General features: G+C 42.9%; 2 protein-coding genes across 2 annotated transcripts; one reads left to right on the top strand and one right to left on the bottom strand.

The window, feature by feature from the left end:
* The first annotated feature begins 218 nt into the window (after positions 1-218).
* Positions 219-3,699, top strand: nol7 (nucleolar protein 7). Its single transcript, XM_089007491.1, has 7 exons — positions 219-433; positions 1,293-1,353; positions 1,431-1,480; positions 1,555-1,647; positions 2,486-2,607; positions 3,246-3,323; positions 3,397-3,699. Exons 1-7 carry the CDS (start codon positions 252-254, stop codon positions 3,465-3,467), a joined length of 657 nt encoding a protein of 218 aa, XP_088863617.1. The 5' UTR covers positions 219-251; the 3' UTR covers positions 3,468-3,699.
* Positions 3,700-3,849: 150 nt separating this feature from the next.
* ranbp9 (RAN binding protein 9) lies at positions 3,850-17,096 on the bottom strand. The gene is made up of 14 exons (XM_089007486.1): positions 16,476-17,096; positions 14,282-14,393; positions 12,932-12,984; positions 11,959-12,126; positions 11,293-11,315; positions 10,427-10,611; positions 9,772-9,884; positions 8,590-8,698; positions 8,360-8,517; positions 7,878-8,019; positions 7,688-7,806; positions 7,004-7,155; positions 6,023-6,134; positions 3,850-5,911 (listed from the first exon to the last, which is right to left on the bottom strand). Exons 1-14 carry the CDS (start codon positions 16,678-16,680, stop codon positions 5,781-5,783), a joined length of 1,782 nt encoding a protein of 593 aa, XP_088863612.1. The 5' UTR covers positions 16,681-17,096; the 3' UTR covers positions 3,850-5,780.
* Positions 17,097-17,235: the final 139 nt, after the last annotated feature.

Below are 17,235 nucleotides of genomic sequence, written 5' to 3'. Positions count from 1 at the left end.
GAAATCATTTTGAGAATTGTAGCTGCGATGAATAGAAAGAACCACCAGATGTCGCCGATAAAGTCTATTTTAAAATACGCCAAAAGTTTCAAATGACTTCATTAATCCACCTCTAATAACACCCAACTTTGACCTGTAAAACGATTAAATAATTGTCGTGTGAGTAGTCGAGATTTCTGTGTACAGTACCGGAAATGTCATTTCTGCAGGAACTACATCACACTGTGTGCCCGGTTCCGGACCGCTCCAATATGGCGCCCAAGAAACGTGGGTTAACAATCTGCTCGCCCAAAGCAGACCGTGAAGAGATTATGGAGAACTGGGAATTGGAATTGAGCTCAAGCGACGACGAGGCACCCGACGAAGTCACCTTTGAGGCCTCGAAGGCACAGGCGCTTCGAAGTGTCAATCAGGCCCTAGAAAATGCTAGAAGGTAGGCTAACTGCTAGCCAGCTAGGATAAACCGTGTCTGGAGAACAACAAGTAGGGATGTGACAAAATGTTTCAATAATAATTCATCACACAAGTAGCAATACCATATTAAAGTGCATTTAAATAGCTTTCAAATAATGTATAGATTATTGTTCTATGACCACTAATAAGGATATAATTGAATTTTTAATTTTCGAAATATGAGGGGATTTTCTGCCTGTAATGGCACAGTTAAAACAATGGAAATATGTGACCGAGTTCTTTATTTATTACAGTTTAAACTATCATAACTTTCTTAACGAGTAAGGTACCATTGGAAAGATTTTGAAATTCTAAATAAGAACAGAAAACACACGAAGAGATTCAAACTACAAATGAGCAAATATCAACGATCGAATTCAGGCAGATTTTCGTCAGGAAGCCAAAATGGCTATCACTGAATATGTACTAGCAAAGAAAATTGCGAGCTCTAGAAATATAGAATCTAATTCTTCTTTTTGCTTGAAACTTGGCAGTAATGGAGAAAAATAAATATTCTACCACTTCTATGAGTTATAAAAATACAAGTTACTCACCTTTATAAACTGTAGTGTTAGCAAAAAGAGCATAAACTTCAATCCATTTTCCCCCCCGTTACGCGTTATCGTATTGGGAAATTTCAAGAACTAGCATGGTGGGAAACGTGTTATAAGTCATCATAAGATGCATAGCTTGGAAAATCCTATGAAAAACGATTACGTACTTCACAAAAACGAAACGACTGCGAGTACAGAGCGCGCACGCTTCATTGGGCAGAAACAATCGCGGTGGAATATAGCGAACTGTAGCGTACCTAATTTCTTGTTCTTGTGTGCTTTCAGGGAGAAGGAACTGCTGAAGGAAAAGAGGAAGAAGAGATTGGAACTGTTCCAGGAGCAGAAGGTGCCTCTTCATTTTTTTAAATGCAATAAGTTGACCATTTAAACTTTAGAGTCATATTTTTTCGTTTCTCATGGCAGAAGAGAAAACTTTTATCTGCCCAAATTTTGGAGGAGATAGACTCATCACAGTAAGTTTTCTCGACTATATGATAATATTTTCTCCGCCATTGGATAATAATTGTATTATTCTTCCGAACAAAAGGCAGAACCAGCAAGGAACCGACACGGGACATCAAGATGAGGATGAAGATCAAAAGAAAGAAACCAAGAAGCAAAAAGTGAAACACTTCAGAATGTACGGCGAGAAAAAAGTTACTTTGGTTACTAAAAGTGATTGATGAATTTACTATTTTCTTGTACAAACGGTCGCAAGTCAAAATGGCCGTAAGTCAAAATCCATTCAAAATGTTGAATCGAGACTCGGAGGCTAAATGACTGGCAAACTCCACCTTTTAAAATGTTAAAAATAGGGTCTGGAGGTCATAAGTACGGGTGGTCGTAAGTCGAGCTGGTCGTAAGTCGGATGTTACCTGTATCTGTTGTTATACCCTCTGTCAGTGGTGCAAAGTAACAAAGTGTCACCCTGCTTTAGTGAATTTATATTTGAGTACTTATACAGTGCTCAAATATAAGTCGTAAGTCAAATTGTCGCAAGTCGAAAGCCATTCAAAATGGCCGACGTAACGTTTACACGACAGGATAGTATACGATGTCAATATGTTGGTTTTAAGCAATGTTTTTTATTGAATACTATTATACACCAAATTGTATAGAGTTAAATTATAAATTTTATAACTTTTCCTGTCATTTTTATCATTTTATATTTCATATTGATTTTTATTACTGTAGGAAAAGAAGATACCTGTAATGTTTACCAAACTTTACTGTACAGTTTATTTATAAATTTTATACCTACCTTTTAGTGTCTGCGCACACGCAGTAGATTGCAGTGCGAGTGTGAAATGCTAGCTGGCCAAAATTGTTGTATGCGTTGCCGGCCTGCTAGCGTGTTGCGTTGCCAGGCGTAGAATTAAAATGTTAATAGGGTCTGGAGGTCGTGGTTGTAAGTACGGGTGGATGTAAGTCGAGCCGGTCGTAAATCGGATGCTGCCTGTATTTTTATTTTTTTTCAGGGTGGAGGAAAAGTACAAAGTAATGACAGTAAAACCCGAAACGCAGGTGTCTTCTCGACAGAAGGCGGCCGAGGATTTCCTCCATTCACGACTTTACGGCGAGGGAAGTTGCCGTTCCACCAGTAAGCGTCACGCCATCTTCAATTTTCCATGCAGGCTACAATTTGCGCTATCTAGCTAGTTCTCTAGCTGGCTACCCAGCTAGCTATTTAGCTATCTAACTGGCTTCCTAGCTAGCCATCTATTTGCTATCTATTAGCTATCTGACTAGCGAGCTAGCTATGTATTGTTATCTATTAGCTAGCTAGCTATTTAATTATAACTGGCTTCCTAGCTAGCTATTTGCTATCTATTACCTATCTAACTAGCGAGCTAGCTATCTAGTACTTATCTATTAGCTAGCTATTTAACTATCTAACTATCCATTTTCTATCTATTAGCTCTCTAACTAGCGAGCTAGCCATCTAGTAGTTATCTATTAGCTAGCTAGCTAACTTTCTATCTATGAGTTACGTCTGGGTTGAGTGAACGCTGGTGCGTGTGGCTGCCACTGCTCACCCACAGAAAAACTGATTCTGTGACTGTATAGTGACCTTGGAAGTTTTGAAAGGTGCTTAAAAATGATATATTTATGATTATTATAAAATGTATCAATCTTGTAATTAATTAAGCTGTCCTTTGTCTTGTCAGCCAACGAGATGCTGTCCCTTCAAAATAAAATCAATCTTGTCATTAATTAATCTGTCCTTTCTCTTGTCAGCCAACGAGATGCTATCCCTTGAAAATAAGACGATGAGTGTCAAAGGCGCAGCGTTTTGCTTTGTTAAGAGCAAATGGGGTAAGGCAAAAAAATTAAATAAAAAAATACCTTTTTAGGATTTGTTTTGGTAATTTGTCTTATCTTTCGTTAGCTTCAGAACAAAAGATCAAAGCGGAGAACCTGAAGCGACGCTGGATCCGCAAGCAGGTTCCATCCAGCTGATTAAACACCTGCAGAAGACGTCCATTCGCCGCCGTCGGTCCACTGGATGTTTGTTCACTTGACATCTGAGTGAAGGACCAATCACAGACAAGCATTATGTTGCCATGTCAACCGGACCTCCGCCCAGGTCATGGGGTCAAGTGACGGATGGCAAAGAATTATGGTTCATTTGTCACATTATCTTTGAACAACGTACCTTTTTTGTGTTGCGATTAAAATTGTTTGTCTTCCATTTTTTTTTCTTATTCTTGTTTCTAAAAAAAATTGAGCGCATTTTTTCAAAAGGCATAATCATAATATATTCATTTATAAGCACCTTTCTAAACTCTCAAGGTCACTTTACAGTCAGGATAAGTTCACGCACGAGCGTAGAAAGTTAGCTAGCTAGCTAAGAGATAGCCATCTAGCTAGCTAGCTAATAGATAGCTAGCTAGCGTGAGCTAATAGAGAACAAATAGGCAATAGCTAACTAGCGAGATACACACGGAGATGCGTGTACTGTGAAATAGCAAGTGACTGATTACATTCGATTTATAATAAAAATAATAATCCATTTAATTTCTAAGCGCCTTTCAAAACTCTCTGGCTGCCGCTGCTCACCTGCAGAAAAAATATCCCGTGACTGTAAACTGTCCTTGAGAGTTAATAGATAGCCAATAGCTAGCGAATAGATAGCTAATAGCTAGCGAATATCTAGCTATATAGCTAATAGATACAGTAGCTAGCTAAATAACTAGATGTGCGAGTGTCTCGTACAAAATGGTCGAGCGCTCACCGGCTAGCGTCCTTTATTAGCATCACAAGTGGCCGTAAACTCAATGTAAGTAACAAGAAGAATCATCAAATGAGCGGCGGGCGGGTGGGTGGCGTCTGTACCCCGTAAACCCGCACCGACTAAAAGCCAGGACCCCCCGCCCCCTCCTCGCCACCCTACTCCCCAACCTTTTTGACGCCAGCACTAAATGTATAAAAAAAAATGGAGGGGGCGACGTTGGAGGGGTGGGGTGGTCATTGTTTTTAAAAGGGTGCAGGGGTCAGATTCAAGATGGCTGACGTCACGCCATCAGTCAGTCAGTTATGTGGACAGCCATTGGCGGGGGGGGTGGGGGGGGGGGGCGGTTTCTATTTACCATATAAAGGGAGGCGGTATGTGTGTGTATATATACAGGTAACATCCGACTTATGACCATTTTGACTTACGACCATTTGGTCAGAAGGGAACTCGGTCGTAAGTTGGATGTTACCTGTATACACAATAGTGTGCTAAAGTTTTTGGACCACTGCTCACTTTGTATGATGTCGCCATGTTGCGCATCCCGGTGTCAAAGAACTATATTGAAGATATAGTCAGAATAATCCATAAAATGAAGATTGACACCAAAAATAAATTAGGTGTCGTAAAAAAAATGTTAAGGAACTGCATCTAAGTTAGTTGAGGAATTCGAAATGGTTATTTTACATCATCTTGATGTCAAGTAGTTATCTTGTAGGAAGTTGGTGTTTCATTGACACCAAAACCTTTGGCGCCATCTTGATGTCAAAGACCGACACTGGATAAGTTAAATTTAATTTACAATTAAAAAAAATAAATCATTTGGCCAGACTGAGTTGAGGAGTTTCATTTTGAGAAAAAAAAAGCAATGTTTTGCTGCCATTTTGTGGTATTTTGGTGTCACTATGCTACGTTGATGCAAGTTGAGGAGTTTCGTTCAAATCAAAATGGTGGTTTGGCGCCATCTTGGGGTCATGCGCCTCTGTCGGACTGAGTTGAGGAGTTTCATTTAGGGAAAAAAAAGCAATGTTTTGCTGCCATTTTTGGTATTTTAGTGTCACCAGGCTACGTTGATGCAAGTTGAGGAGTTTCATTCAAATCAAAATGGTGGTTTGGTGCCATCTTGGGGTCATGCGCCTCTGTCGGACTGAGTTGAGGAGTTTCATTTAGAAAAAAAGCAATGTTCTGCTGCCATTTTGGTGTTGCAAGGCTGCGTTGATGCATGTTGAGGAGTTTCTTTCAAATCAAAATGGTGGTTCGGCGCCATCTCGGTGACAAGAAACTAAAGCGGAAATGGAGTTCAGAAGGCCCCGTTTGACCTGAATCCATCTTGTGGTCAAAGTAACTACATCGGAGTAAGTTGCGTCGTTTCAGTCACTAAAAAATAGTTCTTTGGCACCATCTTGGTGCTTTTTGTTAAAATAATGATAATAATAATAATGACTATTGCTTAAAAAAAGCAAATTTCACAGCGGACCAAGACTTTAGTTCACTATTGTGTGTTTGTGTGTGTGTGTGTGTCTGTGTGTGTGTGTGTGTTGCTAGTGCAAGTAATTGTCCACGGAGGCGAAGGCGCAAGAACCGCTGCCCGTTCGCGCCATGATGGCGAGGCACTGGGCGGCCTGGCCCACCGCCTGGGCCAAGGGGGGCTGCTTGGGCAGGTTGTGCGTTTCTGGGAAGGGAACCAGACACAACCCAAACATGTTAATTACCCCCCCGAAAAAAAAAAAAAATAATAATAAATACAAATGAAAAGTCCTCTCCCACAACGGCGCAGCCCTACCGAGTATTGCACTGTTGAGTGTGGAGCAAACAGGCTCCCTCTGGATGGCGTCCAGCTGGTAACCCACGGGGCTACTCCAAGGGTCCGAGTAGGCCAACAGACTGAAGGCGTCCTGGAAAAACACACACTAAAACGTCAGACATTCTTCATATATTAATTATCCAGGCACCGAACGTTCATTTTTTCCCGCACGAGCTGCGACTTTGGATTATTCTAAAATTCATTTTCCGCATCGCTGACGTCTACAGCGGACCAGTTCCTTTTTCATACGAAACATGACATCGATCATTTTCAAATGTTATCCACTTGATTATACAGTACAGTTTATTTATTTCATTATAATACAATACCACATTTATTATACATAAAATAAGGTATATTTTGTGTAGTTTTAAGGCTTATTTAGAAGAAAATTATATTTTATGGGGACCTGGGAACGGATTATTCTCATTAGAATGGTTTCTTGTGGGAAATAAAGGTTTGGCAGATGAACTTTTTCGCCTTGCACACACTTTCTGGGAACCAATTGAATTTGTGAGCTGAGGTATCACTGTACTTCATTTCATCAGTCAAGAAAAGGTGGGATGACTAGCGTGACTCGCCCTAAATGTCATTATTGCGCCCCCAAACGACTTTATTATACAGTAGTTTATTTCTTTCATTACAATAGAATAGCACATTTATTATACATAAAATAAGGTATATTTTGTGTAGTTTTAAGGCTTATTTTAGTAGAAAATTATGTTTTCTGGGGACCTGGGAACGGATTATTCTCATTTTAATGGTTTCTTATGGGAAATAAATGTTTGGAAGATGAACTTTTCGCCTTACACACACTTTCTGGGAACCAATTAAGTTCCCAGAGGTATCATTGTCTTTGACGTCGTCAATCAAGAGCAAGTCAAACGCGAGTGTCGTGACTCGCCCTAAATGTCGTTTAGTGGCCCCTTCCCTTGTGACGTGCTCGCGGCTTCTTCTCACCTTGAGCATCTTCTTGTTGACCGAGTTCTTGCCGCACTCCCTGCGCAGATGCTCGCTCATGCTCTGCAGCTCTCGACCAAAGTGGATCATCCTCTCGATGGCCGCCTGGCTGCCGCCGCACAGCTGCCGCTTGGACTGAGCGGATTCCACTTCTGCGCGAAAACCGGACACGTTTCAGGCACTTTTATTGTCATTCCGAAGCGCCTTTCAAAACTCTCAAGGTCACTTTACAGTCACAGGATCAGTTTTTCTGCCGGGGAGCAGCGGCGGCCACATGCGCCAGCGTTCACTCAACCCAGAATAACTCAAATAGATAGAAAGTTAACTAGCTAGTTAATAGATAGCTAGATAGCTAGTTAGAGAGCGAATAGATAGCAAACGGATAGCTAGCTAGGTAGCCAGCTAGATAGTTAGATAGCAAATAGCTAGCAAATAGATAACAAATAGATAGAAAATAAATAGCGAGCTCGGTAGCCAGCTACGTAGCTAGCTAGGTAGCCAGTCTTTCAAAACTCTCAAGGTCACTTTACAGTCACAGGATCAGTTTTTCTGCGGGTGAGCAGCGGCAGCCACACATATAATATACGCAACTGTATTATTGCTATTTTTTTATCAGTGTTTTATCTGTTGGATTAGAAATTACAAAATTACAAATGAAAATGAAAAAAAAAAAGCTAAACGTACCCATGTCGGCGTCGCAGTCGTCCGCTTCGTTGACGTGTTTGGAGGAACCGTTCAGGAAGCCGTTGGAGGACGACTCGGTCACGCCGTTGCTGAAGTGCTCGACTTCCATGTCCACGTCGCTGAGGCGACACAAAGCAGTCAAGCAAATGTCGGGATGTCTCACTCCCTCACCAAAAGAGAAAATGTCCACCTGGGTCCGGTGGTGGTGGTGGTTTGGCTACGGTTCCCGTTGAAGCTGAGCTCGGAGGCCGGTGGGAGGGGCTTCTGACCGTGAGGCGCCGAGCCGTGGCTCCGATTGGACGTCACGCCGTTGCAGCAGTTGCTGTCCACGCCTGCGGACGCAGAGAGAGGCGTCCTTTTGGAAATGCCTTTCAAACACAGTGATATGTCGGCTTACGAACGCTTTAGCTAACAAACTTACAAACGCCTTACAAACGTATGAACTAGTTTTCGGCGGACGAATCAAACCACACAGCGCCTCGGTGGCTGGCGGACTAGTTTTTCTTTGGCTGCAGACATAGTTTGTTATCAAGTTGAGTACTTTTGCTATTATGGGACCGAAAAAGACCACGCCACAAGCTATTGAGAAGCAAAAAATGTGGATTTACAATCTTCACTTTGGGATTTCCCACCCCCAATCCAAATTTCTAAATGGTATGGCCCGCGCCGTACCTGTCATCAAGTTGCACTGCGAGCTGGCAGCTTTGTGGGCGGGGCTTCCAAAAGGTCGCGGTGAGCCGGGATAACTGTCCTGAGATTTGGGGCTGCGACCCCCCAAGCAGCGCACCTCGCTATCCGTCCCGTTCACCATCTCGATGAACTGTCGCACCCTGAACACGTGGCGGACATTTTGAATCACGTTGATGGGAGTGAAATGCAAATGAGGTGGGCGGAAGTTGTACTTGAGCATGAAAAGTAGGTCCGGGTTCCTCTCCAGGAGGTTTGGGTAGAGCTGCTGGGTGGTCTCGATGGCCTCGCCCATCCTGCCGGACAGCACCAGCTTCTGGATCTCTGGAAAAACACCCACAAAAAATGACTTTGAGTGGGAATACAATACAATACAATACAATACAATACAATACAATACAATACAATACAATACATTAACTCATTCACTGCCATTCTCTGTCTATTTGAGTTGTTTGGGGTTGAGTGAACACTTGCTATTTGGCTATTTGCTATCTATTAGCTAACTAGCTGGATATCTAGCTCGCTATATATTTGCTATCTATAAGCTAGCTAGCTATATATTAGTTATCTATTAGCAAGCTATATATTTGCTATCTATAAGCTAGCTAGCTAACTAGCTAGCTGTTAGTTATCTATTAGCTAGCTAGCTAACTTTCCATCTATTTAAGTTATTCGGGGTTGTGTGAATGCTGGCGCATGTGGCTGCCACTGCTCACCCGCAGAAAAACTGATCCTGTGACTGTAAAGTGACCTTGAGAGTTTTGAAAGCCGCTTAGAAATGAAATGGATTATTATTATTATTATGATTATTCTCGAATGTATTTGGGAATTGAAAAGCATGACGTGGAGCGACATGCCCAAATTTGTTCGGGTTTTCATGCTTGGGTGCCGATAAAGCGCTGGTCAGACCTCTGGCCATGTTTTTTCCTTCCACAAGGGGGCAGCATTTGCCTTTTAGCCACGTTCGCACTTTGTTACAGCTTCAGCTGTTAAAGCACTATATCAATCAATGTATGTATTTTGTACAGCCGCCCCCATTTCAAGCTCAGATAACTCCAGACCCATATAACTTAGGAATTAACTCTTTTTTCCTGATGAAAGAAGAAAATCTAAGGTTTCTTACGCTGCATTGAACATTTATGTAGTCCTAAAACCCAATATTCTATGGTTCCTGCAATCGGAGTGAAAGTGCCAATAACCCTGGCACTGGGGTAGACACATTTTTGCACATCGTCTGGCAGTCAATGCGTTACAAAAAAATATCAATATGAACTAGCCAAGAATCGTGTAGGTATTATTTTTGTTACTCCTTGTAATCTGTGACTTTAAACGAGCTACGGCCTCGCCTGGTGAGTGATATGGGTGTCGATAAATGAGAGTAAGGATGGACTCACTCTGCCGGTTCTTGATGGAGGCCAGCTCCTCATGCACGGCCTGGTCTGTGGTTTTGGCGAAGGCTTCGGCGGTGGCGCAATAGCTGTGGTGGACCAGGTAGGATGCCACCATCCTGCGGGGGGAGGGGGGGACACAGCGTCAAAGATACGCTACGCGACTAGCAGACGGCGTGCCATCTCCTATTATTATTATTATTATTAAAAAATGTTGAAAGATGAAGAAAAAATAAAAAATAAACTGTACCAAAACAAAGAAACTAAGCTATCTAGCTGGCTATCTGGCTGGTTAGCTATCTATCTGGCTAGCTATCAATATAGCTGGATAGCTAGCTAGTAGCTATCTATTATCTCGCTAGTTAGCTAGCTTTCTATCTATTTGAGTTACTTCCGTGTTGAGTGAATGCTGGCGCGTGTGGCTGCCGCTGCTCGCCCACAGAAAAAACTTCCTGTGACTGTAAAGTGACCTTGAGAGTTTTGAAAGGCGCTTATATATGAAATGTATTATTATTATTAATCCGGAGCCACGACGAGACGCCAGAGAACAACAGCAGGCCTAACAAACACAGATTAAATTCAGGAGGGACAAGCAATCATGGCGGCGCAAAGGAGATAATCCACCTCCGCACCCCCATCGGAGGCGCTTTGCCGCTCTTACTTTTGGATCATGGACTGCCACTCGCCCTCGCGCTCGCCAATGGGGAAGCGGTCGATCTGCGCTTGGATCTTGGTCCTCCACTCGCGCATGTAGTCTTCGATGTCGAAGACAAACGGGTGCTGCCCGAAGTTGGCGTCCACCACCTCGCCCGGTGTCTGAAGGCCCACCGTCGGGTACAAGTTGGGCTGCGGGTGCCAAAAGGCGACACAGTTAAAATTGAAAACCGCAAACTTTAAAGTGCAAATGCAGGTAACATCCGACTTGCGACTGAGTTCCGTTCCGACCAAACGGTCGTAAGTCAAAATGGTCGCAAGTCGAGCCGGTCCTAAGTCGGATGTTACCTGTACTTGAGACATTTTATTCAGCCTGATTGTCTTATAATAATAATAATCCATTTCATTTAGAAGCGCCTTTCAAAACTCTCAAGGTCACTTTATTGAGATTTATTTGAGATTGAGATTTATTTAATTTAATGTTTTTTTTTGTTCACCAAATTTAGTGGCCCTCGGACCGTGACTTTGACACCTGTGATGTAAAAATGTAAAAAAGCTAGCTGAATCGAAAGAGCTAGCTAGCTAGCGATTGAGCTAGCTACCTAGTGAGCTAACTAGGTCAATAGATAGCTAGCTTGATAGATAGCCAGCTCGATAGATAGCTAGCTCAAAAGATGAGCACTGAATTTCACAAGTTTGATTTGCTTTCGCGGGCCGAATAAAATGAGGTGACGGGCTAGATATGGCCCCCGGGCCTTGACTTGAACATCCGTGGCCTTCGTCATGTGCAGACGCTCATGTAAACATTTACAAAGAGTCACTTTGATTTCTAAATGTGTTTTGAAAAGGAGGCACGGGAAGGCGAGTACTTACTGGGAGGTCTGTGAAGGCAATGCCTGCAGAAGAGCAAATAGATAGTCAGAAAAATGTGTCTGCAACATCAAATAAACACAGGTAAAATCCGAGTTACGAACAACTCGACTTACGACCACGACCTCCAGACCCTATTTTTTAAAATTGTTATTCTACGCCTGGCACCGCAATGTGCAATCAGCCGGCAACGCGTACTTCAGTTTTGGCCAGCCAACATGTCACACACTCGCACAGCAATCTACTGCATGACTACACTCAATACAGTGTGTCGGGCGACCTTTTTGGGCGACCTCTTCTGGCCGTTAGCAGGGAGAGCAGGGTAAGTATAAAAGTTATAAATGAACTGTGTAGTAAACAGTTTTGTATACAAGACAGGTACAGTTTCCAATAATAAAAATCGATAATATGAAATATAAAATGATAAAAATGACACTAAAAGTTCTAAAATGTAAAGATGAAGTTTGAACAGTGTGGTATGTAATAGTATTCAATAGAAAACGTTGCTTAAAAACAACAGATTGACATCGTATACCATCCTGTCGACTAAACGTCACATCGGCCATTTTGAATGGATTTCGACTTACGATCGTTTTGTCGGAACGGAACCCGGTCGTAACTCGAATGCTACCTGTATTTTGAAAAAAATAAAATAAAAATTTTGCTGACCGAGGCTGTGACCGTTCTTTGTGTAGAAGCAGGTGTTGTTGATGAGGTTCACGCAGCAGCCAATCACATCGCCCGTCGTGAAGGTGGGCCCGTAAGGTTGCCCGGTACCAGACGAGCAGAAGGAGTGTCCGTCGTCTCCGTGGTAACCATAAGAGTGCTTATCCCAACCTGGTAAAACAAAATAAAATAAGTACAGTGATACCTCATCTTACGAACTTAATTGGTTCCCAGAAAGTGTGTGTAAGGCGAAAAGTTCATCGGCCAAACATATATTTCCCACAAGAAACCATTAAAAATGAGAATAATCCGTTCCCAGGTCCCCATAAAACATAATCTTCTACTAAATAAGCCTTAACACTACATAAAATATACATTATTTATGTATAATAAATGTATTTAACTCAGGAGCTAGCGAGCTATTAGTTATCTATTAGCTAACTCGCTAGCTTTCTGTCTATTTGAGTCACTTCCGGGTTGAGTGAACGCTGTCGCATTTGGCTGACACTGCTCACACACAGAAAAACTTATCCTGTGACTGTAAAGTAACCTTGAGAGTTTTGAAAGGCGCTTAGAAATGAAATGTATTATTATTATTATTGTCCATAAATCGATGGGAGACACTTGAGTGCCTTTTTTTGTTCCTATTCATGGGATCAAAACTGGAATGAGCTGTTAGCACTGTTGCTAAGAACCAGTTTGTGACGTTTCAAATGTAGCTTAGGAATCTGCGTGTGCACTTCCAACTATTACGGAATTCTTTTCTCTAATTACAATGAATTAACAAATACGTCACTCCAAGAACGCTCACCATTGAACCCGTATGTTATATTTTTGCACCTGACACTAGGCTCCCCATGCTAAAGCTAAGCTAACAGGGGGCTAACGGGGTCACGCATTACAATTCTGACAGTACAAAGTGAAAAGCTCGTTCGGGTGTGGTCGCAGCCAAAAAGCTTTGCCGGTGTGGTCTTACCAGGCAGCCGGTTCATGTTGACTCCCTGAGCGGAGAGGCCGATGCCCATGTACCTGAGAGCACAAATGGAGTCAAAATGTACCTGAGAGCACACAAATGTAGTCAAATGTTGCACATTTGCATCCAAGAAAATATGGAGACCGTTCCAAATGAATGCCAAGGAAATGGAAAATAAATGAGAAAATTCATTGCAAACACATTTTTGTTGTAATTGCCCATCTACTGAATGCAATTTATAACGTGGACAACCATGAATGCTGAAAAAACACAAAGCAATGATTCATATTCAAACAAATACAGTGATACCTACGCTTACTAACTTAATTGGTTTCCAGAAAGTGTGGTGTATGGTGAAAAAGTCGTCTTCCAAACATTTATTTACCATAAGAAACCATTAAAATGAGAATAATCCGTTCCCAGATACCCATAAAACTTAATTTTTGACTAAATAAGCCTTTAAAACTACACATAATATACCTTATTTTATGTATAATAAATGTGCGATGGTATTGTAAGTAAAGAAATAAACTGTACTCTATAATCAAGTCGTTTTATTTACCTTTGCGGTGGTCGTTAATGGAGCTGCCTCTTGACGATATCCAACTGAAGTTGCCGTGCTTTCTCAGCAATAATACTCTCACTCACACTGTCCCCTGCGAGCTGCTTTTCGTTAATCCAAATCAACAGAAGTTTTTCAACATCTTCTATTGTTAACTGACTAGCTGTTGGCTATCTGGCTATTTATTAGCTGAGTGTAAAGTGACCTTTAGAGTTTTGAAAGACGCTTATAAATGAAATGTATTATTATTATTAGCTATCCATTAGCTAGCTGGCTTTTCAACCTCTTCTATTGCCTTTGACCGTTGCTTAGACAACACAGAAACACCCTTAGCCACCCGTAGCAATGGTCGACTTAGCGTACTGGTACCGGGACAGCTAAGTCACACAAACGCACACCTCGTTGGTGTTTTTCAATGATCTCCTTCTTCTGCTCGACCGACATTTTCTTTTGTGATCGCATCGGCTTAACACTAGCCTGTGGTGGGGTCTTTTTCGGTTCCATAATAGCAAAAGTACTCCACTCAATAGCAAACTATGTCTGCACTGAAAGAAAGAGCGTGATAAAAACGAGTCCGCCAGCCACCGTGGCGCCATGTGGTTTGGTTCGTCCGCCGAAAACTAGTTTGTCTGCCAAGACTATATTCTCTCAAATTTAATGTTCGTAAAGGCCAAAAGTTCCTGAGCTAAAGCGTTCGTTGGTAAGCTGAGGTATCATTGAGGTATCAAATTGAGACTACTTGAAAAGCACATTTGATCTACGGTAGTATGAAGTCTTGAATTTCTTCTTACCCGTCTCGGCCTTTGCTGATGATTTTGACCTCAAAGTAGTAGACGCCGCACGCCGCCGGGATGGGGTGCGTAGCCCGCACCGACGCCGCGTCCTTCGGGGTCTTGCCGTGCCCTTGGGGGAAACAACAAAAAAATGAGTACATGCTTCGTGTTACCGCTTGCAGATCATTGTTAGCTCAATTTTTGAGGGACGGGACAGTTTGTTCCGTTTGCAACACGAAAGGATTGCAAACCAAGACGATGCTACTCAATGAAATGAATGGAAAGACAATTAATCTGTCCCATCATCAAGGTAATACAGCTGGGATAGAAGTTTAATTCGCTCCACATTCGCTATGTTAGAGCTTCAGCTGTTGTTCAAGCGCTATATAAACCAATATATATTGTATTTTGTACAGCCGTCCCCATTTCAACCTCAGATAACTCCAGACCCATATAACTTAGGAATTAACTCTTCTTTTCTCATAAAAGAAGAGAGTCTAAGAACTAAATTGAATGTTTATGTAGTCCTAAAACTCAAAATTCTGTGAGTCCTGGAATTCGAGTGACAATGACAAAAACCCTGGCACTGGAGTGGACATATTTTTGCACATTGTCGGTCGTAAGTCGGATGTTATCTGTATACGGATACCCTGACTTTTCTCGTATATTCTGTACCAGACAGTTGTTAAAACGGGTCCAAGCGATTTGTGAGCCCATCCGCCACACCAAAATTCAGCAAATAATATGAATCCGCTTCAATTCCAAGCTGCGACTCCCGGTTCCATATACACACTGTCGGCTCCTCAAGCCACACTTCTGTCCAACTGCTCATACCATTCCGATGAACAAAGCGGGGCTGTGCAAATGCTGCCCCCCCCCCCCATTACGGGAGTAAAAAAGCCGCCATTTGAGCAAAGTAAGAGCGGTCTGTCTGGTATTAAAATAATTATGATATAAATAAGGACGAAGGGACGATGACGGAAGACAGGTCGTGGACGGAGAACAGAATAAATTGTCCATCTCTGACAACAACATTCCAGGCAGCGCTGAGCTCTAATGGGTGATATGCCCTATATTTAACAGAAGGCTAGGTACCCAACTAAGCTCCAATAGGCTAATATTCAGAATCAGAAGACCTTTAATTGTCCCACAATGCGGAAATTTGCAGTCCACAGCAGCAATTTGAATGGAGATGGGGTGGGGGGTGAAAGGATAAAAAAACCCAAAATATTCTAAGCAGAGTAAAATAAAAATGTCAACTGTATACTGTAAATGTGCAAAACTGTTTCCTAATATTCATTCCCACAATATTAGCTAATTAGCTAACTATCTAGCTAGGTAGCTATTAGCTATAGGGCTATCTAGGTGGCTAGCTATCTAGCTAGCTATCTGTTCAGGATCAGTTTTTCTGTGGGTGAGCAGCGGTAGCCACACGCGCCGGCGTTCACTCAACCCGGAAGTTAATAGATAGGAAGCTAACTAGCCAGCTAGTAGATAGCTAGCTAGATAGATAATAGATATCTAGATAGATAACTAGCTACATAGGCAGCTAGTAAAATAGCTAATAGACAGCAAATAGATCACCAGCCAGTGTATTTTGACCTATCGTCACATTGAATGATAAACTATAGGTCAATCGATTAGCACAGTTACATGGATGTATAAAAGATATATTTCTGAACAGATGGACCGTTTAACCCGAATTCTACAACCACAAAAAAACAAGAATGCAGAACAACGGCCACATGATCTGACACAGTAACATGTACGTGTCTTTTTGACCTCTCTTCCTTCAGGAAGCCTCTAGAATGCGTTGCCGTGTTCTTTTTTGAGGACATTCTGACTGCATTTCCTGCTACAGTTAGCCCCCGATGCTACACAATTAGCCCAACAAGAAAAATAAGTACTCGCACTCCAGCATTAGACTAACGTCTCATGATACGAATTACAGTTCGTTGGATTATTTCCTCATGTCATTTTGTACGACGCTAAATGGGGTATTTATGTATTTTTCCTGCTATTTAGAAGATAACTAACTAGTGGGTGACAAGAAAAAGAGATCAGCAAGATGTCCTCTCGGGCTAACTTAGCCTAGCCACTTTGTTTTTAGCCTCGTCGCCTCGACGGGGCATCTGGCTTTCATCAAGCCGGATTGGGGTCTCCCCGAGCCGGCCTGTCGACGAGGAGACGTCGCTGACGGACGCGTCATTACCTTTATAATGCACGCGAAGGTTATTCTGCGACAGCCCGATGTAGCTGAACTTGTCCTTGGGGCTCCAGGAACGAGGCAGCGGCGTCTCGCTCTCGTTGACGGCGGGGTAGAGGCGTCGCAGGCGCTGGCTGAGCTCCTTCTCTTGATCGTTGAGCGTCGAATCTCCGTGGACGACCACCGACATGAGGAAGCCGCAGCCCGACATGTTGGTTGTTGCGCTCGAGTGGCTTGTCGGTGACAAGCCCAAGCCGACGGTGTCCGTCAGTGTCAAGTTGAGCGAGGCGAGGCGCGGTGAAGCTAAAGTTGGCTAACGGGCTAAAGGGGGCCCAGAAGCAGCCGCGCCTGGGCTGCTGTGTCGTCAAAGCGGCTAAGCGCCGAGCGAGACCTCGGCCGCCTCCACCGATAGGGCAAAGCGGACCGTTGCGAGGTGTTCAGGTGGACATGAGTCGACCTCGAGACGGACAAGACGGGAAGGCGGACTCGCTCGGCCTGTCACGCGGGTTGGGATTGGTCGACAAACGGTTGAAAAACAACAAAAAAGATCAAAGTATTGAAAGGCTCCGTCGACGTAGACGAGCAGAAAAGACTCCAATAAAGGGCTCGCGCAGCGCAGATCTTTTGTTAGTTGACGGGGCTCTATCCTCGTTTGTGATTGGCCAACGGAGCTGTGCCTGGCTCCTTATTGGATCATGGGAGCAGCATACACTTCCGGGGTTGACAGGCGAGGTAAACACAGGACTCAAAACGAGCGCGCGCCTGT

Source organism: Hippocampus bargibanti, linkage group LG11 (assembly GCF_051943395.1).
Source record: "Hippocampus bargibanti isolate YZ-2025 linkage group LG11, ASM5194339v1, whole genome shotgun sequence".
Lineage (NCBI taxonomy): Eukaryota > Metazoa > Chordata > Actinopteri > Syngnathiformes > Syngnathidae > Hippocampus > Hippocampus bargibanti.
Note: the sequence above shows the minus strand (reverse complement) of the source record. Positions and strands in the feature narration are given on the sequence as shown.